At 41.5% G+C, this 27,208-nt stretch overlaps 1 protein-coding gene across 3 annotated transcripts; it reads left to right on the forward strand.

The window, feature by feature from the left end:
• The first annotated feature begins 1,515 nt into the window (after positions 1–1,515).
• SLC39A13 (solute carrier family 39 member 13) lies at positions 1,516–27,208 on the forward strand. Of its 3 annotated transcripts, none has more exons than XM_014055164.2 (10): positions 1,516–1,594; positions 9,883–10,185; positions 11,728–11,841; positions 14,825–14,946; positions 15,789–15,941; positions 20,344–20,433; positions 22,609–22,659; positions 24,186–24,318; positions 24,448–24,547; positions 25,676–27,208. In XM_014055164.2, the coding sequence occupies exons 2-10, from the start codon at positions 9,915–9,917 to the stop codon at positions 25,749–25,751; spliced, it is 1,110 nt and encodes a 369-aa protein (XP_013910639.1). In that variant the 5' UTR covers positions 1,516–1,594; positions 9,883–9,914; the 3' UTR covers positions 25,752–27,208. The 3 variants fall into 3 exon arrangements, with proteins under 3 accessions (XP_013910639.1, XP_013910642.1, XP_013910640.1); XM_014055165.2 differs by lacking the exon at positions 1,516–1,594 and adding an exon at positions 9,686–9,800; XM_014055167.2 differs by lacking the exon at positions 15,789–15,941.

The raw sequence follows: 27,208 nt of genomic DNA on the forward strand, positions 1-27,208 counted from the left end.
TATTCAATATGATGCCAGGCAGCATTCTTGAGAGATTATGGGAACTGAAATCCGGTCATCATCTATGTGTTGGAAGGAAAATCCTCCTGGTTGTGTTCCAAACTGGGAGAAAGACGCAAGAAATAACATGGAGGCTGATTGGAAAAAGTTTATTGAGGAACAGAACCAGCACACACCTAGAGGTTGCAGTTCTGGGACAGTTGACCAATTGGTTTGGTTTTACCTGGCTTTTATAGTTTTTAAAGCATTTTGTAATCTGGAAACTTGCTTTGTGTGCTTTTATTATCTGATTGGTTTTACTTGTTTCCCCAAGTAAAAGGTGGTCTTAATTATCAGCTTCCTGAACTTAAGCCTGTCAGGCATTGTAACTGATTTTATCCCCGTTATCTATTGCCTCTAGCCTGCCTTTCTTAATCTATTGCCCCTAGTCTGCCTTTCTTAAGGGACAGGCATTGTTTTATGTCCTGTCCTCAATCCCATCACCTAGAAGTGAAGTTCTTTTGTCTTGTGATTAGGCTGGCACAATCTTTCTTAATGGGCACAAAATATCTGCTGGGAGCTATTAAGAAATTAAGAAGTCTGCTTTTTGTCTTTAAGGGCATGTTTTTCCATTTCTCCCTTTGGGAAAATATATTCTGCCTCTTTTAATAGTCCCCAAAATATTTCATTCTTCTAGGGTGGGGGAGCTTCCCACATCTGCAAGCAGGAGATACCTGGGTTCTCATCCAAATTTCCACAAATTATCATTCAATAAATGTTAGATAACTGCAGGGCACGTCTATTATCAGTTACAAGCTGCATGCACTTTATCCAGGTCTTAACAAGAACTTTAGCCAGCAATAAATACTAAGGCACACCTGCTTTCAGACTATTTCAAATAATTCAACTGATCCGGTATCCAAACAGCTGAAAAATGTACGTTAGTTTCGCGGACGGGTGATGCTGGCTTGCCAGCTTTCCCGGCTCCCCCTTTGCTTTAAATAGCGAAATATTTTCCTTAACTTCCTAAGTGAGGATAAGACTCACTGGATCCCCTGGGCAACAAACACACCAACCAGGGAACCCTGTCTTCCTTGTCAAAGATGTCCCGCAGAGGGAGACGAGCGCAACCCCGCCGTTAACCGCAGCCGCCAACCCGTCACCCGTCTGAGTTGCACAAAACCCAAAATGCTTGTCCGGCTCGAGATAAGCACGGCGGGAGAGGGGACGAGAGTGTAATCCAAAAGCTGAAATCTCCTGAGCCCCATACTGCGGAAACCGGGATCACAACTCCGATCAGATTCACAGAGCAAACTCTACGAAGGCCAGCAAGTTTTGCAAAGCGCCCGTTCCAGCGTCGATCGCTTTTTCTACTCTTTTAGCCTCGGCTCAGATACTAAAGTGCGCCTCCCCTAAGGTTCCCCCCCTTCGGTAACTACGTCGGAAGTGGTGCATCTGCTAAAGCCTCCGCCGGAGCGGGGAGGCTGGATTCGAGGGGGGATGTGTCCGACGTGGCTAAGTTTGGGAGGCGGAGCTGGGGCTGGAGGGGCGGGAGAGTCCAGAGCAGAGGCGCGCTGGATGGCAGGGGCAATCTGGAGCTCCCGGGTATCAGACGGTAATGCATTCGGGGGTGGGTGGGGTGGGCGGGAGAACATAGGTCGGAGTCGTCCCTAAGGGAGAAAACAGCGTCCCTTTTCCTCCTTGGGTGGTGGTGGTGGTGAAGGATTGGATCGGGTCGGGCCAAGGGGCTATTTGAGGGCAATATGCGCGCCGGCGTGGAGTCGATGAGGATGCTGCGAGAGATGCCCTCGGGAAAGAACAGCAAACCAGCTAAATCGCTTGATGCTTGGGGCTAAGGCGGCTCTTGCGTGTCTTCCACGTTTAATCTGTTCCTCTTGTTGCTCATACTTTCATTATCCCTGTGGTTAATTAAAAGCCCGGTCGGTTGCTTTTGAAGGACTTTTGTGATGGCGAGCCTTGTAGACTTCCAGAATGTTTTAAAGTTAATTTCGACTTCCTCTCTAATCCTGTGGGAAAAGAGCTGGGACATTTGTCTTCCTACCTCACCATTTTATCTTCCGATAGAAAATAGCCCAAAGACTCAACTTATCAAAGTTTTGATCAGCCAGAACCATAGATTATCAAGATAGATAGATCAAGAAATGCAAACTTTGCAGCCTTGCCATTTAAAGCAGGCAGTCGATAGCAGTATCCAGGGGGGAAAAAGACAACTTATTCTACTGTTAAAACTACAACTATTTTAAATGAAAGTTATCACAGTGATGTTGCTTCTCACATCAGCCCTACTTAATTTTAGTTACTATCTAATTTTACATTCAATCTTTGTTGCCTCATTTCACATCAGTAGTACTTTAAGCATGCCAGCTGCTCCTGTCAAATCTGTCCAACTCTTTATACATTCAGAAGTAAATTAATGGTATGGGATATGGAAACAGCTGTACTGGAAAAACAAGTGGATTTCATATTGTGATGTTTAATGAGGTCTGATCATCTAGAACTATAGGCCTTATCAGATGAGAGAAAGTGAAATCGGCCACAAATTTGTGGTATTATAATCTTTTATGGACTAAAGTTTACTTCATCAGATGCAGCAAAAGTATTCCCTGGAATGTGAAATATACATAGGAAGGGAGCAGAGAAGTAAAACAGTGATGTCAAATGTGAGTGACAGAATCCAGTTTAATTGCATGTCACAATTATTCCTCACTATAATGATTTCTTTGCTGAATTATACAAAATCTATAGGTTCCATTTAGTATGACTCAAGCTGGATGTTATTTATAGGAGTTGTAAGAATAATAGTTCAGTACATCTGAATGACACTAGATAAACATAGGAACCAGTTCATAGATGGTGTTGATATTGTTGTATGGTCCCAGCCTCGCCAATTAAGAAAATGTAAAGGTTGAAATGATACATACCTCAGTCTTTTTTCAGCCAGGCCTAATTTATATAGTTTATCCTGTTACCTAGGGAAGAAGACTATTAACAACAGCTTTTTGTTGTTCCTTTTTTTCCTCCCAAAAGACTGCAGCCTAGCATCAAGCAGATGTGGAGGGAAAAAATGATATAATGCCTTTTTTGTTTTAATTAAAACTAAAAATGTATTCCAAGTAGTGAAAAGTACAATCCTTTATGTATACAATTTGTAACTTAGAAAACTTATAACTTATTGTAGATGGTTTTAAAGAGGGTTTGTCATGAGTTACAGATAGGACTATCCACAGTGATTGATTGCATTGGTTGCAAAAAGGTTATAACAAGAAATTCAGAAAAAAAAAGAATTGGTATCCTTGCTTAGATATTCTAGATAGTTTAGGGAAATGATCTCTCTATTGCAAGTGGATTATTGTTAGCTAATTTGAGTTCATGGATGTATTGCTATCTGACTATCAAATTATGCTGATAATACATAGTGGTTTCTGTTTTGCATGATTCTGCAGAAGTGTAGCAAAACACAAAATTTATGGGACAGAGAATTTGGTTTCTGTAATGTTTTCATTTGTTTCTTGGCTTTGAGGTTGAAATCACATTGCTTAACTTGAAAAATATCTGTCTTAATGTAAGATCTAATAAGATTTCCAGTGGTTGGTTTCTGGAAGAATTTGTCAGTCTGTGACTAGCAGAATTAAAAAAAGAAACAGTAAACATCACAGAATAAATACCGTAAAATTAGAAAGGTTTTTATTTCTTGATGAGAAATTTGAATTGCATGGCTATAAAATTCCTGCCAACTGTATATATCAAACGTGCTACTTTAAGATGGAGCAATATTGACATCTGATACTTTTAAGGAAAGGCTGTCAGGTTAGATCAGATCTCAATGTATTAGTGGAAGGGCTTGATCAAAAGTAATCTAAAATCATAATACATTTCATTTTTATTTAAGAAAGGATGGCGGACTGTACACCTGTAGGATTAGAAGTGCTGCATGGGAATGGGATACAGTAGTCATTAGGGGAAGATGCTGAGAATGGAAAATCCTGAGGGGATGTTTTGAATCTCTCAGTGGTGCAGCTACAATGATTGGAAGCTCTGTAACTGTAGCTGTTGGCAGAAGATCAGGATTTTTAGTAGAATTGCAGGCGCTTGCTGCTGAACTATAAAAAAAGCTCTGGGAATGAATTTGCTCGTTGCTATTTCTATTTCCGTTGTAGAAAATAAGATGACATTTCGTCTGCAAGCACTTGCATAATTATAGACAAGCCATGGGCTTCCAGAGGAGAGTGCCTATAATTTCTTTCTTTTTCCAGAATGGCTTGTTGGACAAGAGATCAGCTGGAAAAAATGTTAATGGACATCCTGTCCTCAGCTGTGTATGTAGTAGGGAGGAAACAAGGGGAGAAGTTCTGACTGTATCACCTAGCAGCTCCAAGAATCTCCCTTGTGATTAATATTCTGGACTACTTCTTCTTTTGCTTCTTCTCTTTATGGTGCAAGTTTACATTTCCAAAAACAATGTCCAGGAAATTGGGGATGCACGAAAGTGATAGAGGCTTAGCTGAGGACAGAAAGCTGCCATTGCAAGCAATTTAGAAGACACTGTGCGGCTATTCTGCTTTTCTTCCTTAGTAAAATTTCTGGGATTAAAAAAAAAAAATTAAAGATGGAAGAAGGACCAGAAAAATATGGGAAGTTTTGGAAAACGATGACATCTGAAACCCCCCCCCCCCCCAATCTCTGAATTTGATGAGCAGAGCAAGCTCTGAAAATGTTATGCTTGGCTAGAGGGACAAATGTGACATAGTCCCAAGCAAGAATATTTAAAATAGCTTATAATTATGCAGTTCAGGAATTCTAGAAGTTGTAGTCATAAAATGTTTGAAGGACACTAGGCTGGGGATAAAAAGCTGTTTTAAATCATTCAAATAGATACACCGATAAAAGCCACGTTATTGTTTTCTCGTCTAGTGTTGTTTCTCCGGTGACATGTTGTTCTCATTGACTTGGAGAAGTTATTCACACCCTGCAGTTTATTGCTTAAGGTCTTCCACAGATAATATGCCTTTAGGAAGACAGCTGCTCCCCAGCCAGTGATCTCAGCATAGCTCCGAGACAAATCTTTCCTTGGAATTCCAACGTGGATTGTGCTCTGAGTCAGCTTCTGGATAACCTCAAATGAGTCCTCAGGTCATGAGGCTGTATGTTTTTTGCATTCAAACTTTTTTCCCTGGGCAATCACAGGCGGAGTTAAATATAGTCAAATTTTCTTTGTTGATTGACAGGCAGAAATTGCTCATCTGAAACTTGATGATTTGTAGAGGAATATGTGATTTCCCCCCCCTCCTTTGGAAACAATTTATTTGAGTTGCAAGGAGCTCTAAAGATGTTTCCCTTGATGTCTCATCTTAAGGAAAATGCATGCGTAATACCCATAGACTGGACATATGTATATAGGATTCTTTGTGTTGTAATTAGAGGCATAGTTAAAATAGGAATACAACACTTCCGTACAACTTCCCTTTAATTAGTTTTTATTTAATACAAAAAATATAACAGTAGAGATCACAATAAAAGAAGAGATAGGTGGGCCTTTCATTAAGGGCTTCCCAATAATAAATTTGAGATGTTGTCCCAGTTTGCTATCATCACCGCTGGTAGATGACAAGTCTTTCTTGCCCTGCTCCACATAGAAGCATACTGCTCTTGCTTCATGTTACCAAGTCACTACTAGATACAGCTTGATGGTAACACAGAAAATGCTCTATACCTTGAAGCTGACTCAAAAACAACTTACCTTGGTAGTGTCTGTGCAGCAAATTCTGTATGGGAAGCAAAGAAACATTTAAGACATTAGACCCACACACTGGTTTTTGATGTACAGGAATTTCAAAACCCTAAGAGCAGTTCATGCTGCTGATAATAAGAGATATCAGTCTCTTCCCTGCAGCCTGCTATTTGGGAGGAAGAAAAAGAAGGAGATCAAAAAGAAAAAAGGGGTTTCAGAAAGATATCTTTACCACCTTTTGGCTCTGGCTGGATTCCCTGCTTGGCTCAGGTCTGCCTCCCCAAATAGTAATTTCATGAGGGTATGTGACAGTAACAACAGCAACAACAACAATAATAAAAATCAAACTCCCGGATGTAATATATGCGGGTACTACTGTGTTATTTCCGATGCTCCCAAAGTATTGAGGCTATTAGAATTCTTTTGATGGTTTTAACAATGTAAGACTTCTCAAAAATATTAAATGTTCATTTAATATTTTTGAGAAGTCTTAAGTAGATCACAAACCTGATTAAGATATATTTGATTTAACTCCTAGTACTGTCCATGTACGTAAATAGAAATTCTACTTTAGCTTCCTTTTGCAAATGACTGTTTGTTCACTTTGTTTGTTGTGGGTGTGACATCTAAATATAGTACTTCCATCCATGTATTGTTTTGTGTGTGTGAGAGAGAGGGGGGAGGTCTCCCGAAAGTAAAACAAAAACCGAATTATAAACACTGGAGTAGTCTGTTTCTTAACTTCTCTTTTACCACTTTGGTGTTGAGGGATATAAAGGAATATTCAGGTTAATTCCATGTATAAAAAGTGACCCAATTGACAATTGACTCCAGCCATAGGACAGAATCCTCTACCAAATTTAGGAGAGAATCCAAATGGCACATATATCTTCCAAAAGGGGGATGGCTGAAAAATTGCTATCCCAGATTGCTCCTTAAGACAATTGTTTAATTGTGACCAATGGTAGGATTACACATTTTGTGTTGCAGAGTATTTTGCCTACACCAGTTGGCTTTCACCCATAGGCAGTTTAATGAATGGGACCATTCACTGCTGATAGAAGGATTGTATGTGCTGAATGGAATAATACTTGAGTGTCTCATAGAAATTCACTCTAAGAAACAATTTAATGCCGCATGTCAGATATAGTCAGCCAGAAGTCCTAAATATGTGTCGGCTGTGACATTAACATAATAGCTTTATTTCTGTTTGGGGGGTTCCTTTCAAACTGTTTGGGAGGAAGGATTGAATTTTTGATTTTCTTTCTAGACAAGACTAATCCAACATGACTTAGTTTGATTGTTTAAAGGGACCATTTGGCCATGTGAGGCTATTGTAGTATACATATCGGAAGAGTATGTATTTGGTTTGAATATCAACAGATCTGTAGAAATCCTGTAGTGTTCTTCGTTTCTGTAAATGCAACTGCTGAAAATGTAATAATAATGATGATGATTTATTAAACTTGTATCCTGTCCAACTCTCAATGTCTCTGGGCATCTCTCAACAATCAAAGAGATTACAATAAAATCAATAAAACATGAAAAAGAAAGATAAAAGATGACAAACATGACAGGCAAGATGGTATGAAGCCAAAGGGCTCACCCTTGCCAGAGGCTGGATGAAGAGCCAAGTATTCACATCCCTTCTAAACAACAGCAGAATGTGGGTATCTGGATCTAAGGTGGGGGGACTTCCAGAGGGTGGGCACTGCTGAGGAAAAAGTGCACTTCTACGGTCTCAATAGGTTACTTTGTTTAATTGAAGGAACATGAAGTGCACCAGTGGTGGGTTCCGGATCCCATTGCAACTGGTACGGTGCAACAGGGCCGGGCATCCACCACATGAACATGTGCAGTGCATGCATGCATAATTACCGCCCACGACCCTCCAGCTGCTCGGCGGAGTGTCGCACAGGTGCCATATGCTCCATGTGTGTGCGCGGAAGCCCCAAAAACCTCAAATACTGGTAAGGAGCATGGGTGAGCGGATGGGCCCTCCGGAGCACCATACAGGAACGTTACCTGGTGCTCCCAGCAGGCACCAGTACACCTGTACCGGGGCGTACTGGTCGTAACTCACCACTGGAGTGCACCAACCCCGCAAGTTTGAATTAACTGGACAGATGTTATGAGAAAAGACAGTCCCTCAACTAACCATAGTCCATATCTATGCTATGAACTTTATAGGTAGCAGCCACGAACTTGAATCACATCTGGGAGCAAACAGACAAAGATACTTACATGAGCATAACAAGGCAAGCCATTACAGTGCTTGCACCACTGCATTCCGGACCAGTTGAAGGTTCTAGGTGGTCTTCAAGGGCACCCTCAGGTAGACAGAGTCATGCTACAAGGGCATGAATGATTGAAGCACCCTGCAATATAGGAAAGGACTCAAATGATCCACCATATGGAGTTGTGCAAAGGGCTTCCTGACAGAGCTACCACCTCCCTTTTAAGCAGGAACTGTGAATCCAGAAAAACCCCTAGATTGCACACCAATGTTGAAGGGGGAAATGCTATCCCCTCCAAAGTCAAAAAATGGAATATTCCTAGATCTGGGTGGCCCAAATACCCTATTCTTAGTAGAACTGATTTGGGAGATAGCTCCTCTCCATCTAAACCTACATGACTCCAGACACTGGGTCAGAACCTTGACAGCTTCACTCTGCCAACCGGGGGTTGAAATGTATGATTTAGGATAATCAATTTACTGATGATACTGAACCCAAGCCTGGGGGACCTAAAGGCCCTGGGAATCGACATTAACAGCTGGGAAACCTTGACCTCTGATCGTTCAGCTTGGAGGCTAAAGACTCAGCATGGCCTCCAATTCAAAGAGACACTTGTTCGGCAAGCTGAGACAAAGAGACAGTCCCAGAACCAGTGAAACCTGGGGGCTGGGCAGGGGACAGAATGTATCTGCCCTCAGTGTGGAAGGGATTGCCACTCTCGAATTGGCCTTTTTAGCCACACCAGATGCTGCTTTAGGACCTCTTTCCACAGCATAATATTATAGTCTTTTGAAACTGAAGGATGCCAATGGACATGGAACCCAAACCAGTGGATGACCTCACCCCACAGTTTCATGTATGTTGAGCAAGAGAGAGAGAGAGAAGAACCCTGCTGAACCCCACAAAGGGGTGGGGCTAGGGAATGATTTTCCTAATCAGCATTGTCTGGAACTGGCCCCAGACAAATAGAGATAAAATGCTGCTCCCAATCCCCAATCTACAGAGCCAACTCAGAAGGACCCCATGGTGAACAGTATTGAAAACTGCTGAGAGTTCAAGGAGCAGAAGAATGGATATCTCTTCCTAACAATGTCTGTTCTGCCCTAAGGCCTGGTAGATGGAATCCGTTCAGGAAGGGGAGGAGCTAACTGGCAATTGGTTTCTCAGCTGAGCCAAAGGCGTATATCCTCTTTTTTCCAATGTTCTTTCTTTAGAAGTAAGGGGTTTTCCTAGGCAGATGACAAGCACATACAATACTTGGGAATGAGTATGCCCCAATACTATCCCTATTAGAATTCTGTGGTGATTTGGGTATGGTATATGTTACTCTGCTACATAGATTACAAAGATGACTGTTGTTGACTGCCGTCCATTAGGTGTAGTCCCAGGTATAGTGAACAATTGCATGACTACCTGTGAGAAGGAAATCAATGTAGATGAGTCCCACCCTGTTTATTTTCAAATCTATTTATGAAATAAAATAATTCACTCTTAATCTTGTAGCCTTTCCTCATTGCAGTCCTGATCTAAATATTTTGTAAATCACACATTTACATTGTCGTTAAGTGTTAATTAAGGGGATGAGATCTTCATTCGTTTGGATCTTTAAAAGTCCCTCAGTGTCTCTCCTCAATTAGCCTTGTAGGTGAGGGCATGAGAAATTAGCTCAAATATTTTTATTTGCTTACCTCTTACATACATAAGAACAAATCAGTCAGGAACTGCGCTGAGTGACATTTCCTTATTGAAAGTCAACAAAACTGGATTAACGTTACTCTTCTTGAAATAAAAAGAGACATAATCTGAACGGGGGCAAGGAGAATGCTGTGAGAAAGGTGATTTTCAACTTACTGATATGAAAAGAAACATAAACCTGGGTATAGAATGGCTAATCTTTTTCCCCCCTCTTGCTTTCAGGGATTATCCAGCCAGGCTGATTCCACAGAGTCATGATGGAGGAAAGGTTGCTCCTCCGTGGAATTCTCTTTTTCCTGTTACTTAATGTTGTCTGTCAGGCTCAGGATCTTCCACAGAGCCACGCAACCCCAGGGACGAGTTCCCTCTGTGAAAAAGATGCTGGGTCCTGGAGATCTGTATTCAGTGAAGAACGCCTGGATGCCTGGATCTGTTCTCTGATTGGCTCTTTTATGGTGGGATTGAGTGGGGTTCTTCCTCTACTGTTCGTTCCTCTCGAGGTGGGAGCAGCATTGAAATCAGAAGGTAGGTCGGCTCTTCAGCAAAGCATTCTTGTTAGTCTTGGCTATCATTTCTGCCTGTTCTCCCCAATCAGTGAATACCAGAGATAACATCTATGTTTAAAGCTTTTTATGGCCTTCTCGAAATGTAGTAATAATCAGTTCTGTCATTTTTGCAAAGTAACTTTGTAGCTAAAGGCGAGACCTCATATTTTGTTCAGTGAATAGTTTAAAAGTCACATTGGTCTTCACCCATTCGTACTTTATCCTGTTAACCAAACGTTCACAACCCAAGAAGTGGAATTCTCTTATTTACTTAAAGGAAGGTAAGTAAGTGGTTTTGCATGTACTTTAGAATTTTGTACTATTTGATTTCCAGTAGTTATGGCAGTGACCAAAATATTAGACAGAAGATTGAAACAGGGGTGGGCTGCTGGGGGTTCGCAGGGGATTGGAAGAACCTCTAGCTAAGATGCTGTGCAGTTTGGAGAACCCCCAAATCCCACTCCTGGCTAGCCTCTCCCACCCTGCCTCACCTCTCCCAGGAATCTCCATGCGGCCCATTTTGGATGCAGGTAAGTGCAGGGTGCACAAGGAGGCTTGGGAAGGGCGAAAAATGGGCCTACCGGAAGTTCAGGAAGGGGAGGGCCTCCGGAGCCCAGGACGGGCAAAAACACCCCCTCCCCACCGTGGTTCAGGAGGTCAACTAGGCCACATCTACCATGGCCATACCCACTGGGCAACTGGGCAGAGAACCCCTTGCTAAAAATTTTGAAGCCCATCCCTAGATTGAAGCGTTCCTCCTCACTGACCACAAGAAAGCCAAACACCTCAGTGGCTTTTCAGTTTTTGTCAGATAGTATCCACCAAGGGTGGGTTTCAACTTCCGGGAACGGCGAAGGGCCCACCCGCCTGCGCTCCTTACCGGTCTTTGAAGGCTTCTGCGCTTCCATGCAGGCGCATGGCACATACAGCGCCTGCGCAATTCTCCGCGAGCAGCTGGATGGCACATACAGCGCCTGCGCGAGTCACCGCGAGCAGCTGGAGCATCGCGCAGGCGCTAAGACGCATGCGTGAACTGCGCGCGTGCACGAGGATGCCACCGGCCCCGTTCCAACCGAACCGGTTGGAACAGGATTAGCAACCCACCACTAGTATCCACCCAGTTTGTATGTCTGTTCTTCTTAAATAAGTGTGTGTGTTAAATCAATCAATATATTAACTTCTCTAGCAAGCAATTGGATCTTTAGAATGTCCCCAATTTGTTTATTTGCCAAAGGGCCAGGCATCAACTGCCTGGCTTTTTTTCGGTTTGGGTTCAGCACAGATGGCAGCGGGAACCTTCCAGCGTGCAGCTTTTGCTGCTCTCAAAAGTGCAGTTGCCAAGGTCTTCCAGCTGGCAGGCACAATTTAGAGGTGTGAAGTATATCAGTGCTTTGTTGGAAGCAGTGGATCTGAGCTAATTAAATAGCAGCTATCTTTTTGTATTCAAATGCGCTCTCAGACTTGTCATACGGAGCAGAATAAGACCAAGCCCTGAAGTGACTGGCTGCCGTTTGTTTTTCAGAGGGATCGCATCGAATGAAGCAGCTGTTGAGCTTTGCTGTCGGTGGGCTTCTGGGTAATGTGTTTCTCCATCTGCTTCCAGAAGCCTGGGCTTACACTTGTAGTGCTGCTGCAGGTAACACCCAGACCTATATCAAGATAATGAGACAAGTCCATTGTCTGTGAAGATAATGTTATAGATTCTGGAATTGATTCATTTCCTGGGCTTGCAATCATAGAAAAGCCTGGTATGATAAAGAATCAGGCACAGCCATCATATATCTGTAGGTGTAATAAAGAAAAAAATAGACAAATTGAACACAACTTCTAAAACCTCTGTGTGCTGTAACGCTCTTGGATGGTGAGGAAGTGAAGCCCTATAATTAATAGATTGATTAGTAGAAGTGGGATTTTCTGACCCTGTAGTACACCAGGAGCACCATTAAGAGAGGCACCTGTCCTTGTTTTGCTATCTGCTTTGAATTTGCAGAGGTTACCTTTCTTAAAACTCTCGTCCCTAGCGACTCTTCTGGAATGTGTCTCCATTTGTTTTCTTATCTGGCCTCTGGGCTTCATCATCTCACACATGTCTGCCTGTCATGCTTGCTTGGCTACAGTCAAGAGCTTGAAGCTGACCGTAGTCCATTTAATCAAAGGTACCATATAAAAACTTCCCAGGCTATGCCAGGAGGATGCATTAGCTATTGCAAGCTGCAGGTTTCTTGCTGTGCATATAATTTAAGAAGGCTTGGATGCTAAATTTTCAGCTTTGAAAATGCATGGTTATAGCCAGAGTTGTACATGGTACTTTATTCAATAAATCCTTGTCTTGTTCGAAGTCTAATGCATAAAACACACAGCTTTCAGGACTTAGGCTTTCAAAACAAAATCAACACTCTGTAGCAAAACCTGGACAGGCAAGAAATTACATAGATGAAGGTTTGAGGAAAAAAAAGAGATGAATATATAGTAGTAGCCAGAAAGAAACAGAGTTATGCTAACTTACAGGCTCTTAGTTTAAAAAAAAATAATTTCAAGGGATTAACTGCAATCTAACTTTTAGAAAGGGGAAAATCAATTTTTTTTCAAGAGTATAATGCTGGATACTATGTTATCACTAGATTATATTAATCATATAATAAAGCATTAATAATGCATCTATAAATACCTTAGGCATTTTGGTTAAAAAAAAAACTACCTTTGTAATGTTATTTATACCAAAACTCAAAAGTAGTGATTTCCAGTGTTAGTTCTCAGAAATAGATAGACTATAGCTAACATAGTCTTTTATCACTAATCAAAATAACAGAGATGATGGGATAATATCAACATCTGAGGAGCCAAAATTAGTGATATTCTGATTTTGTGATTTCTTTTGATCTACTGATTTTTTAAATTTTTTTATTATAAATTTTTTAAAGCCCATTGATGTATTTTATGTTTGCAACTCTGAGTATATCAAGAATTCTTTATACAGATAATTTTTGGCTCTCAGAATTGCCAGTCAGACTGTGTTGTGTGTGAACAGACTTTTCAACCCTGAGAAGTCTCACAGGTTGCCTCATTTAGCAACTATTCAAATGTATGAGGTTATAAAAAAATAGCTTTTTCATCAGTCCTCACATTTATGACTGTTGCAGCATCCCACAATTATTTGGTTGCCATTTATGTGTTTCATAACTGGCTAATTAAAGTTAATAAAGAAGGCTGAAGTAAAATCATAAATTATTTTTTCACCAAATGACCAAAGGGGAAATGAAGTTATAAGTGTCACGCCCCACTCCACTCCATAATTAGGAAAGAAGACCAAGAGACTCCATGGGTTGGAAATCCAAAGTACTTTTACTAATTATAAATGGTAAGCGAGCAGTAGTGAAGCAAAATCTGAATAATATGGCGCGAAAGCAATTGATATATAGCAAAGCCCGTTCCCCCCCCTTAGGATCAAAGCTCCAGTCCAATCATAAGTCCTTCAAATGTCAGGTGTGAGATAACTTCAAAAAGACAGGCCAAGATGGAATGTGAAGGCCGTTGATGCAGGCGGGAAACACGTACGCATGCGCAATCCCAACGACTGGTACATCCTAGAACATTCCTCCAGCAGTCCTCCAGCACATCAATTAAAACCCTCCCACATACACGCCCCCCCCTTCCCGTTTCATGGCAGCTGAAGCAGCAGCAAAGCAGAAGCTGACAATAAGCCTGTTTCAGTTATATGATTTTCCACTTAGTAATTTAGGTGTTTAGTGTTGGCCTTAACTGTTGATGCTAAGCAAGTTGTTGACCTTAATTGTTGATGCTAAGCAAGAATTACCTCTATCAGTTTGCTGGTTGGAGGCAGAGGCCATATTTGCACAATACTTCAGTCCACCCACTTGTAAAACCCTTCAAATGCATCTTGCCTCCCTCCTGCTACCAAGCCATTGCAGATGGTTGTTTTCCTACTGCTATTAATAGGAAATTAGTAACCTGATCCCTGCCAGCTAGCTGATCATGTGATCACTGACCAGCCAGGACCAGATGGTCTAGTTTCCTGCCATTAATTATACCAGAGTCCATTTTCTGCTGGTCAACTGATCATAATGATTGGGGGTAGGGCAGGGAAACCAGGTCTCCTCACAGCTGCAGACCCATATGGCTTATGACTAATGACAGTTGGTTACCCGTGGATGGTACAAATCCATGCAGTGTTATATTTATGACCATTCTTGCAGCCCCAAGTACTTTGTGGCCCACTGTAATTCAGTTGGAATTCATTGGTCTATATTGCAACAGATAAATTTCTTACCCAACTCCTGAGTGCCAAATATTTTATTTTTCCTTGACCTAAAACCAAGACACTCTCTGATGAATCAGAAGGCGGTAACCTAATGAAAAGAGGGTATTTTATGTAGCAGGAATCATAGCGAATATTTTAAGTTGCAGTGTGGGAACCTTAGGATTTTGTTCTTTGTTTTCTGGTACCCAACTTTGGTGACAATAGAGAAATGAAACATGCCCTCTACAGAATCAGTTTCCTTGGGGATGCTTAGAGCTGGGAAGAATCATCCTCGGCAGCCATGATTTTTAGGTGTACAGTAGGAACTGATTGCTCTACTTCTTCTCCCCACTCTTACAAGGAGAAGGGCAGAGCTTCCAACAGCAGAAGCTTCTGGGGCTCTGGGTGATCATTGGCTTACTGACCTTCCTGAGTGTGCAGAAGATGTTCCCAGATAGTGAAAAACAAGGAAGCACCAACTTGGTGAGTGGACTGTGAAAGGAGCACTTGCATTTGCTTTAGATATGGCACGATATGCTGTTCTTTGCTCCGCATGACACTTTATCTCATCTGTCTCTTTGAAGCTTCCTTCATAAGTTAGGAATTCAGTGTATACAAGCTATGGGCGAGAAGAAAGGCATTCATTTATTGTGCCCCACAGGAATCTTCTGCTAATAGTGAAAAGCCCTAAGTACTGGATCGAATTTCTCTCTTTTCCAATTGCAACCTCTCTTTGCTTCTGCACTGAGCATATACTGTGCAAATATCTAGTTTCTTAAAGTTGTATCTGTGTATCTTATAGCTATGCGGTGCTTCAGATTTAATACCAAATATAGGTTTTACAGCGCAGAAGGATACAGATGTAACACCTGTCTGCTGTTCTTTCAAAGTACCCACATTGTTGACTGGAATCAGGTAGCAGCTTTGGAGGGCAATCCCATAGAAAGGCACAGTTGCTTTTAAAGAGTTGCAGGCAGATGTTACATACATGTCCTTGTGCACTTGAAGCATCTTTTTGGAAATGGATTCAAAAGCCTACATTATCTTTAGTATATACATGCAAATTTCAAAATAGCCATTTTTCATGGTTCTTTTTTTAAGTGTGTGCTTTGGGGTGGAGTTAAGAGAGACTGAAGTAAATGATATTGATTTTGCTTCCACGGCAGGTATATAAATGTGTGTTTAATTTGTGTGGCTGTATTCTCACTTAGTAAATATTCAAAATGATGCCTTGTAATGGGATGTTTTAAAGAGAAATAAGAGAAATCTCTTAGCCATTGTTTGATGGACACGGATAAAGTTCAGCCACTTCTCCATGATTTTAGATTAATAATTGCAAACCAGTTACTGAAAGAAACCTGAATGGCAGCAGCTTATCTATGCAAGATGCGAACACTCCAGTCCAAAGAAAGAAGTCCAGCCCTGCTCATTGTAATGGGTCTTCTCATTTACTCTCATCTTCAACTCAGAAAATCAAGGTAAAACATTTATTGATGGTCTCTAGAGATCCAGAGGGGACGCGGTGGCTCAGTGGCTAAGACACTGAGTTTGTCGATCAGAAAGGTCAGCAGTTCCGCGGTTGGAATCCCTAGTGCCGCGTAACGGAGTGAGCTCCCGTTACTTGTCCCAGCTTCTGCCAACCTAGCAGTTCGAAAGCACGTAAAAAATGCAAGTAGAAAAATAGGGACCACTTTGGCGGGAAGGAAACAGCGTTCCATGCGCCTTTGGCGTTTACTCATGCCAGCCACATGGCCACGGAAACGTCTTCGGACAGCGCTGGCTCTTCAGCTTAAAAACGGAGATGAGCACCCCCCACCCCTAGAATCAGGAATGACTAGCACATATATGCAAGGGGAACCTTTACCTTTAGAGATCCATGGCCCGTAAAATAGACCACTTGAAGAAAAAACTCTCAAAAGAAGTTCATGGCCTGCTGAAAATAAGCAAGTGGGACAGGATTCTAAAGAAGAGAAACTAAAGAAGCAAACTTTCCATTTGTTAATCTTTGTACTATAAAACATATACAACATGCTTTATATTGACTGAGACTATTAAGACACCCAACCCTGTATATCCCATTATCACAGGTGGAAGTCTTCTCTGTTTTCTGCCTCCTTGTATAGGAGATGCCCAGGATTGCATCTGAGATGTTGCATATACAAAAGATGTCCTCTGCCACTGAGCTACGATTCCATCTCCCATCTCAGTGCCCCGTATGCCTGGTCCCCACATGTATCTTCCTTAAATTTAATTCCTTATCAGGCTACATTTAGAGAGAGAATAGGACTAAGTAAGTGATCTGGATTCAAAGGGGGAAAGTTGATTTGTAATACCTGCTGATATTTCCACAAAGAAGCAAAACACACATTTGATTTAAAGATGTTCCAAGACAGGTGACATGCCCATGCGGACACATACCAAATCCCTCCCCCGCCCCCTTTGAATTCAGATTGTTGCACAGCCCTAATAAACAGCCAGTATCTGGATTCTAACAATGTTCTTACTCTGCAATCACTAGAGCAATGCTCTTTCCTGCAGTGCAGGGACTCTGTATTTTTAAAAAATACACTTTCCAATTGAGGGGAAAGGAGCTCGGTCAGACATGCTATGTTCCTGTTGAGAACTATCAGGGCATATAGAGTTATGCCCGTCAAAACACAGTAATGCTGAATCTGCTGAATTTTGTATTTGTGTGTTTCTGGGGACCATTGTTTAATTCCGTGTTGCTGTTTCCAAAGCAACATGCCTCCTTGTTCCCACATTTAAATTCAGATCTTTATTCATTTCTTTATTAACCCGAATACATTTATATTATGCAAATTTACACTCAGAGAAAAATGAAGGATCTTTATTCCAGATCTTTATTCCGGTCATAGACCGGCATAAGGCTTATACAATGAAAATATCCATAGGTGAATACAATTGCATGCAAAAGTTTAGGCACCTTAATCAAGCTGTATGATTCAATGGATCCCTAGAGGAACAAAAGCTGGCACAACCTCTACAAAGGTCAACACAACATTTCCCCGCAGACCTGAAACCACAGTTCCTCTTCATATGCAGTCCTTCCCAGTTCAGACTAATATAGAAGTGAATCAAGTTTCAGAAGTTGGGCATTTAGTCAGAACTTTGTAATACCTCTTTTGGCAAGAATAACAGCTTCTACATGTTTCCTGTAGCCAATGAAGGATCTTTTTACTGTATCCCTTTGGAATGTCCCCCTACTTTTCTCTTGCAGATCTTTCCTAGCTTTGCCACTGTCAATGTGTGGTGGGAATTCTTTTTGGACTGACAATGTATTGTTCTTTTGCAACACAGTGGAGGCTTTTTTGCTTTAAAAAAAAAACTGTTTACAGCAAATATTTGTAACAAATATTTACAACTGAGTCCCGCTGTTGACCCAGTATTGGGTTTCCTCCTAAGTATACCTCCCAGAGACGATCTCCCTCTAGCTCTTCCTCTTTCCCTTTTCTTTCTGATTCTTTTCCTCATTTTTGAGTTTGATAAGAGGGAGAGAGAGAGTGGAAAAGAAAGGAATGGGCTGGAATTTACTGTAGTTTGCTCAACATGGCTTGACATTCTCCTGCTGCTTCTTTATCAGGCAAAGAACCTCTCTCGGGGTGCCCAGTCCATTCCCAAAAACCCCGCCTTCTACATGACAGCTGATACACTCCTTTCCCTTGGTGAACTGTTGCCTGCAGCCAGGCCTTCTCATTCTAGGGCCTTGGATAAAGTTCTAGTCCCTTTGGTCCTTCATGTCTTTTCTTTCAGGAAAGCCACTCCTGGACTTTTGTTCTCCCTTCCCACTCAGAAGCCAACAACTGCTTCATACATTTAATTTCTTTCTCCAACTTTTGTGTCCAGCCACTCTATTCACTCTGTGGACAGACTTTCCCTGTCTCTCCTTCTCTCCTCTCCTTTTCTTCCTTTCCAATTTTTAGCCAGATCAGCAGTATGCCCCTCAACAAGGAGGGGAGGACGAGGAGGGTCTCTCTTCCCCTCCCCTCTACTCCCCAACACCTATACCTCCCTAAATCGACCAATTAGATCGCACAGACTGGGCCTCCTCCGAATTCCATCTGCCAGTCAATGCCGACTGGCGACCACACGGAGGAGAGCCTTTTCTGTTGCTGCTCCGACCCTGTGGAACGAGCTCCCCATGGAGATCCGTACCCTCACCACTATCCAGACCTTCCGCGCAGCCCTCAAGATCTGGCTCTCCCAGCAGGCCTGGGGATAGGCTTCCAATTACCCGCCCGAGTGTTTGATTGCTGAATGAAAGTTGTGTTTTACTATTTTTTTCTTTGTTCACATATTGTTTTGTTTTTGACCTTGCACCCCCTTCCCCTGTGGTTGTAAGCCGCCCTGAGTCCCCTCGGGGAAAAGGGCGGCATATAAATCCCAATAAACCTTCAAACCTTCAAACCTATATAATAGTCTGGGGCAATGGGACTGCTATCTCACATCTCATCACAACAGACCGGCACATCAGCCATTAATGATAGCCCAGCGGCAAAACCTGAGCTCCCTTCCCCACTTTTATTTACTGCAAAGGCTGGCTCACATGAGCAGAGCTGCAGGCCCCTAAAACTGATATGCCACAATCTCACTGGGCTTTCCATAATACTCAAGTCTGGGTAACATGAAGGCCATTACTAAAAGCTTTATCTTTCCTGTAAATAACTCATGGTCACTTTGGACCTATGTTTCAGACCATGTTGAAATATCCAACTTCTTTTTAGCTTTAGTTTCTTCACTGACAGTGAGTTGTTAGTTTTAGGACCTGGTGATATTTAGATGGAACCATGCCATCTGGACAATATTTCTTGTGCTGCTCTCTGCCACATAAGCCCAGAACGTAACAGTTGGCCAAGAAACTTTTTTTCTTCAGATGTTTTTCTGAGTACATCTTATGTGGTTGTGACTGAACAATTCACATTTTATTTCATCACTATAAAGCCCTTTGTTCCAAATTTTCCTGGATTAAGGTTTTCTTCTGCCTGACTTTAATGACAAAGTTGAAAGAAAACTACAGTGACAGAAATCCTCCAAGCAGATCAGTGTTGCAGTAGCAATGCTGTAAGCCTCTGATAACTATTCCAGTTTTAGCGGAACTTTTAAACAGGTTGTTTATGTTGATACATGGATTCTGTTTTTCAGAATATCCATTTCTTAACTGTCCCTCCCATTTGAAATTTCTAGCTGGAATGGGTTCAATATTTTTATACCTTTTTCCCGCTTTGTAACAGCTTCATTTTCAAATGTTCAGACAGTTGCTTGGAGAAACCCAGTGGTTGTTGGAAGTAGAAATGACAACAATCACAACTCAAGAGGTTAGAAGAATCAGAATATTGTTCTTCTGTGGTATTGACTTTATTTCCTTGTAGGCTGAAGAGATTGATTACCTTTTTGCCTTATTAAAAACATTACTGTTAGAAAAAAGTAACCTTGAATCAACTGTGGTTTATTCATCTGCACTTGCCATGTTAATTTTTGCCAAAAGCTCATAAATACTAAGTATACATTCAAATTTATAAAAAATATATTGTGTTTAGCTTTATATCATGAAGTTGTTGTGTCAAGCTCTGTCAACATCAGGATTTATTGAAACATACAGTTTTGACTAGATGTGCCTTTCCACGCAACTGTACTATACATACATATCTGGGAATGTCATTAAGCTGTGCTCATCTAGAGTAAGCAACATTATACAAAACATCATTTATGCAAAAGCTAAAGTGCATGAAACAAAAACCAGGAATGGAATACATGTTTTCCGCTTTGCTTGTGAAAATGGCTGTCTATGTTGGTTAATCCTAAAGCTTTTGAATTCCTTTCTTTTTGTTCTTCTTCTTCACCACTTCCCTTTGCCCTGGGCAGATGAGTGGATATCTCAATCTCTTGGCTAATACAATAGATAATTTCACACATGGCTTGGCAGTGGCAGCTAGCTTCCTGGTTAGCAGAAAGGTAAGTTTACTTCTTTAGGAGACTGGCTCTCCTTTAACAACATGAAGATGATTTTAAAAGACCTGCACCCTCTTCCCCAAATATATTGCTTCCTTTACTCTTAACACAAATGTAGTAAAAATTCCATCTCTATCCAATATCCAGTCTGCTTATATTGAATATTTATTGCTACCTTTGGGTTGTGGCTTGGGTGGTGCAGGGATACTGTTGTGTATTGTTCACCTTGTTGCACAACAATCTCTCCTTCTAAGCTAATCAGAACGATATCTGGTAGACGAGTATCCAACACTTTTTGTTTTGAAAGTCTTTAGTGTCCACACTGAAGTTGTGCAGTAGAAATGGCTTAGGATCGCAGGCCCACTATGATCATTGGTCTAGCCCAATTTCTTCTGGCTGCACTTATATAGGGCATATAGCAGGTGTGGTATTTGATTGGTTCCCATGATCCCAAAATGGAGGAACTTTTTAATTCCATTCACATGGACAGATTACAGTCTGGTCAGTTTAGATTAATGGCTGTTGTAAACCATCGTAGAATTAAAATAGTCTGGCCCAGCACTTAATAGATCCAGGAGTTTGATAAATAGGCTTGGGGAATTTCTTGCCTTCATTTGGGCAACAGAGTTAAAGCTTGGCAGATCTGTGAAATTAGGAGAGGGGCCCAGATGAAGCTGCCTTCTTCCCAATGAAATACAGTAGAGGAGGTTTTAAATGCAAGTAGAAGAACTCTTAGGGCAAACTAGATTTTACATGTAGGGGAAGATCATGGAGTAATGCTACTCCATGGGTGGGGATGCAGCAGAGAAGGCTGACTTGACTGCTCTTGAGAAGTGTCCAAGAACTGAAACGAATGTAAAGTATGGCAATTAGACGGCTATCTGGCTACAAAATGTAGGATTCACATGATACCTTTCTTAAAAGATCAGCACTGTTTGTCACTTGCTTGCTAGGTCAATTGCTTTTTTTTGTTCATTCATTTCATAGTATATATTTTTAATTTTGTAAGTTGCCTTAACTGTTATATGGACTTTTCTGACATTTTAATCATATATACATAAATATAACTTTTGCCACCAAGATTACATAGGAGGAGGAGGATGATGAGGATTCATTTGATTTCAATGCCATCCAATGCCAGATAAAATCTGAGTGGCTTATGATATATAAACATGAAAGAATGTGATGGCCAAACTAGGGGAACATGAAAAGTCATTGTAATGCATACACTTAGTGCAACCCATCAACCATGCAGTATTCACTTAAGCTCCTTCCTCTCCATCGTTCTCCTTCCTCTCTAAACAGATAACTTGATCCATGGCATTGCCAGCAGCAGGAAATCCGGGATTTGATTCCCTCAGTCAACTGATCAAATAGTCACATGGCTGGCAAAGTTTGGATTGTTTAGTTTCCTGTTGATTATGGCAACAGAAAACTAGTAATCTGTGCCAGCTAGCTATGTAGATGATTAAAAGGATCAGTTGGCCAGTAGGAAAATTGGAAGAAGGAATCTTTAGGCTTTATTGTTTAAGGTGGAGGACCACATGAGGTCATGGGCCACCGATTTGTCTATCCATACCCTTTTAGAAAGCCTGTATGATATTTAGGAAACAATTTCATATTTTGTTATGTTCTTCTTTAATATTTACAACAAAGCCTCCAAATTCCACTTGAATGTTTCCTATAAGTATTCTAAATGCTAAAGCTGCATAGATGCAGTGGTGGGATTCAGCCAGTTCGCACCTATTTAGGAGAACAGGTTGTTAGCTTTCTGAGCAGTTCTGAGAACCAATTGTTGGAAGAAATCTCCTTTTGTTTTTCCACTTTACAGTGCTAATCCTGCAAGGAAGGCAGGAAGGAAACATTCTGGTGGTGTTTCTAGCCTCATCTTTATTGCCCTGCTTACAGAAACTGCCACTCTGATTAACCCTTATTACATTGTAACAGCTAAGGTGAAGTGCCCATCAACATGAGTGATGTTGAGTTGGCCACGCCCACCCAGTCACATGACCACTGAGCCCTGCCTACCCAGCTGGTCATTAGGGCAGAGAACTGGTTGTTAAATTACTTGAATCCCACCACTGCATAGATCGTCTCAGAACTATGTACTGCTGCTATTGCTACCCTGCTGAGCTATAAAAACATCTCATAGCTAGTTTTGTCTCCTTGGTTTTTTAGGTTGGACTCCTTACAACCCTGGCAATTCTTCTACATGAAATACCCCATGAGGTGAGTGCGTCTGGAATATGCGTGCCGGGAAGCGGAGCTCATGTTGAGCTGGGTACATATAAAAACATTGGTAACCCAGAGAGCTTTGCAGACTGATGTAAGCCAAAAGCAAATAAATCTTTTCTTCTGTCACAAAACAGCATGAACGCTAATATTGGAAGAGAGGGGAGAGGCCACCAATGGGTGTGAAGACATCCTGATCATTTTGTTTCTTTTTTCCCAAAATGGCGGTAAATATTGCTTCTTTTTAAGCAATTAGAAGTGCCGTCTTCTATAAGGCAAAAACCGTGTTCCCAATCTGGTGCTCTCCAGAGATATTGGACTATACCACATCCAGATGTTTCAATGCATAAGGACTCTTATGTTGGAGAAAATGCAATGCGCTGCATCTTAACTTGGGCTTTGTCATTAATTACCCCCAGCTGTAAATCTTGGAATTTCTTCAATTGTACATATTTATTAAAATGTTTCAAGCCTAACGTATCACAGTAAAGCTTAGGCTGAGATATACATAGTTGGTGGAGCAATTCATCCCATAAATTGGAGGGGAAGGGGAAATTCATAATCAGCATAATAATTTTCTGCATGAAGAAGAGCTGAAGAAGCTTCTTAGATGAGAAGCAAAAGATCTTCAAAGAAAAACCAGAAAGTCCAGTTGCCTTTTGAAAAAGAACCTTTGGGACAATCTGCATAATATCAATATTATCAACCTTATGGAAAAAAAGCATTCCAGTAGTCCCTCTCTTTTTTTCTCCTCTTCTTTTTCTCTGTCTTCTAAGTGCTACTTAAATAGGAGGGTACGCTTAGTGCAAAGCTTATGCCACAGTAATAATATTGGCAGCAACCGCAACAACAGCAAAAAAAGATAAGTAGCAGAATAGATGAGTTAAGGATTACTAGGTTACTATGTAATCCTTGATTTATGACCACAATTTGAACTAAACTTTCCCTTCCTAAGCAAGATGGTTGTTGAATGAGTTGCACCCAATTTTATGACAGTTTTGCCACGATTGTTCAATGAGTCACTGCTCTTGTTAAGTGGATCATGCAGTCATTAAGTGAATCTGGCTTCCCCGATTGACTTCGCTTGTCAGAAGCCAGCAGGGAAGGTCGCAAAGGGTGATCATGTGGCCATGAGATGCTGCAACCGTCATAAATGCACTCCACTTGCCAAACACCTGACTTTTGATCTCTTGACCCTAGGAATGGTGTAACGGTCATAAGTATGAGGACTGATTATGAGTCCATTTTTTTCAGTGCCTTTGTAACTTCAAATGGTTTCTAAACAAATGGTTGTTTAAGTCAAGGACTGTCTGTATAGTCTTTTTCTGTTGTTTTCCTACTTATTCAATAAAAATAACAAACAAATTACTAAGCCACTGTTGAGTACCACCCACAGGAGCCCAGTTTTAAGCAGTCACCTACCCTCCATGGAACAGCTTAAGTAACACGCCGCAGCCACTATAACCATTTTCAGATTGGGTGTCTTACTCCTGGATGCCACATTCTGTTTTTCTGATCTGTAGGTGGGTGATTTTGTCATTCTCCTCCGGGCTGGATTTGATCGCTGGAGTGCAGCCAAGCTACAACTCTCTACAGCTCTTGGGGGCATCCTGGGTGCCTGCTTTGCCATCTGTACTCAGTCACCAAAAGGGACAGGTAAGTTCTTCAAATGCAGAGCAGATGTCTCGGAAGCTCCATTCCCTCCAGAAGCTCTCAATGTGTTCACATAGAATGTGAAATATGGGCATCCCTTGGTTCGTAACGTGCTGTTCATTATCTCTTCAGGGGAAACCATCGCTTGGATTCTCCCTTTCACCTCTGGAGGATTCCTGTACATTGCTTTGGTAAATGTGGTGCCTGATCTCTTAGAGGAGAAGAATGTTTGGTAAGAGTTGCTCTAATGGTTGTTTTTTTTAATGAAGAAAAGTTTGAACAGCTGGAACAAAAGGGAGTCTAGTAACCCAAAGACTAGAAAAGCTTTTATGACATATTTTTTTAAATGAGGAAGGGTCTATTAAATTCCTTTGCCTTCATTGCTGAGGATTGCTACACACGTGGACCTCTCTCTCTCTCTCTTTCTCTCTCTTTGTGTGTACTCATACATATATACAGAGAGAGAGAACCAGTGTTTTTCAATCTTAGTTTTTCATCTCCCAGAAATCAAAATGTTACATCACTTTGTGACTAGACTACAGTCACCCAGGAACGAAGAATTGAACCTCAGTTTCCCCTGTCTAAGTCCAACACTGCGAAAGTATTTATGCAGCACATTTAACCTGGTTTACTGAATTAAGCTATTTTCCAGCCTCCCATAAACCTTGAATCATAAATCCTTAGTTAAAATATGTTGAATCGTAAGCTCTTAGTAAAAGTCTGGGTTTAATTCAACATGGAAAGCCCTAGCCCTAGCCCATCCCCTCCAACTCCAAAACTTGGCATTTCAAAGGCAACTGTTTGATCTTTACTTAACGCAGTTAAGCATATTGTATAAATACCAGGACGTGGTGGCTCAGTGGCTAAGACGCTGAGCTTGTCAATCAGAAAGGTTGGCAGTTCGGCGGTTCGAATCCCTAGCTCGGCATGATGGAGTGAGCTCCCGTTATTTGTCCCAGCTTCTGCCAACCTAGCAATTCGAAAGCATGTAAAAATGCAAGAAGAAAAATAGGAACCACCTTTGGTGGGAAGGTAACAAGGTTCTATGCGCCCTTGGCATTTAGTCATGCTGGCCACATGACCACGGAGGATGTCTTCGGACAGTGTTGGCTCTTGGGCTTTGATGAGCACTGCCCCCTAGAGTCTGGAACGCCTAGCACATATGTGCGAGGGGAACCTTTACCTTTATAAATCAAGCATTTAAGTATCTCATTTGTTAAAAAAAACAAAAGCTTTTATCTGCAGTTCTCTATACCGTGACTCTGTAGTAATTGCCTTGAAGGTCCAGGAAAGATTTAAAAAAAATAAGTGGGTGGAATTAATCTCATGCCTGTCCTTCTCTTCTCCTTTCTTTGCCTAGGAACTCCGTGCAACAAGTCCTCTGCCTTTGCGCCGGCATCGTTGTCATGGTGCTTTTCTCCTTCACTACCAACTGAGGGGCTCCGGCTTCTTTTCTGCTGTTTCACAAAGCTGCCTCCCCTCTGAAGTGTTACAAAGGAGTCAGGGACACCTCGCGTGCCTGCAGATCTGACTGCTGCTCAGGGGCGGTGAACAAAGGAAGCAAAGTCTTTTCTTCCTCTTCTTCTTCATAAATGGCACAAAGCTAGACATCCAAAATTTTTGAGAAAAGATGAGGGTTTTTTTTTTTAGAAGTGTCAGGGTGTCTTTTTTTAAAATAATAATAATAATTTAAAGGGGGGGGGAACCAGCAGTGGAAGGGAAGGACCTCTTTGGGTGGAATGGATGGTGGTGTGCCTGTTAGACCAGTCTGTGTGCTGGGATCACTTGGACAAAACTCCAGAGTGAAACAGAAAGCAAGATCACAGCCCTGCATTACATGCAGGCAAAACATACGTATGTGTGTCTGTTTCTCTCTCTCCTGGCCTCAAGTACTTCACCAGCAGCAAAATGCTTGGTTGTGATTTGACATACGTTGGAATCTTACGTTTCCCCATCTAGCTCAGTATTTCTGGACTGCTGGAGACTTTTCACTGTTTCAGCTAGAGAGCTTTTTCCAGTTCTTTTCCTCTTTGAAACCCTTTTAAAAATGGAGACAGGAGGGACTGAAGCGTGTTTCCTGCTGCTTTGAGGTCTTCCCTTCCCATAAAAGCATCTTTGCACTTTTTTCTGAGACAGACAATCTCATTCCCTCTACCTGTATGGGATTCCAGCTTCTGTTTCTCCCAGCCAGCATGGCCATTAGCAAGGGACTTGGTTTGGCGATCCAAAACATCTGAAGGGGCATCCAGGTTTCCTAACCTGGTTCTAGAATGGATGATTTCTTACTTCTAAAGGTGGGTAACCTGAAAATCTGACTGGATTCAGCCGAGCCCTTCTTAGGCTTCTTCAATACATTGTTATTATGAAATCAGGAATTACATTGGAAATGCCTACATGGATTATTTAATAACCCTATTTCTAGCCGTCACTTTTTTCTCAAAACTAGAATATCACCAGTAATGGGGGACGATGGAGCTCAACTCCAAAAACTTCTCAGGCCCCACAACTAGAAGATACAACCTAAGAAGGCCAACAATATCCTCCTTCCAAATGTAGCACTCAATGAAAAAGGTTTTTATTTATTCTGGCTATGAGGTAGCTTAAAAGTAGCAGGATTAGTCTTGTTCTGCAGCTTTTTGGCTGCAGCTTCTTTTTTTTTGACTCATTTGTCAACTATTTAAAAGGTAAGACAGACCTACCTTCTCCTACAGTGGATAAGAAAGAACTTGATAGGAAACACCCTTGGGCAGCATAAAGAGAAGTGCAAGAGGTGTAGCAGCCTTAAGTCCAAATGGATAACAGCTCTGTTTTTTTTCTTCTTGTTACTGTCATGCCTCCCTGAAAAATGTTCACTTATTTTGATCAATTCTTCCATAAAGCAACAGTAGATGCA

The sequence above is a fragment of the Thamnophis sirtalis genome, unplaced genomic scaffold, assembly GCF_051295495.1.
Source record: "Thamnophis sirtalis isolate CommonGarterSnake01/CBP01778 unplaced genomic scaffold, rThaSir2_p1.2 scaffold_1, whole genome shotgun sequence".
Lineage (NCBI taxonomy): Eukaryota > Metazoa > Chordata > Lepidosauria > Squamata > Natricidae > Thamnophis > Thamnophis sirtalis.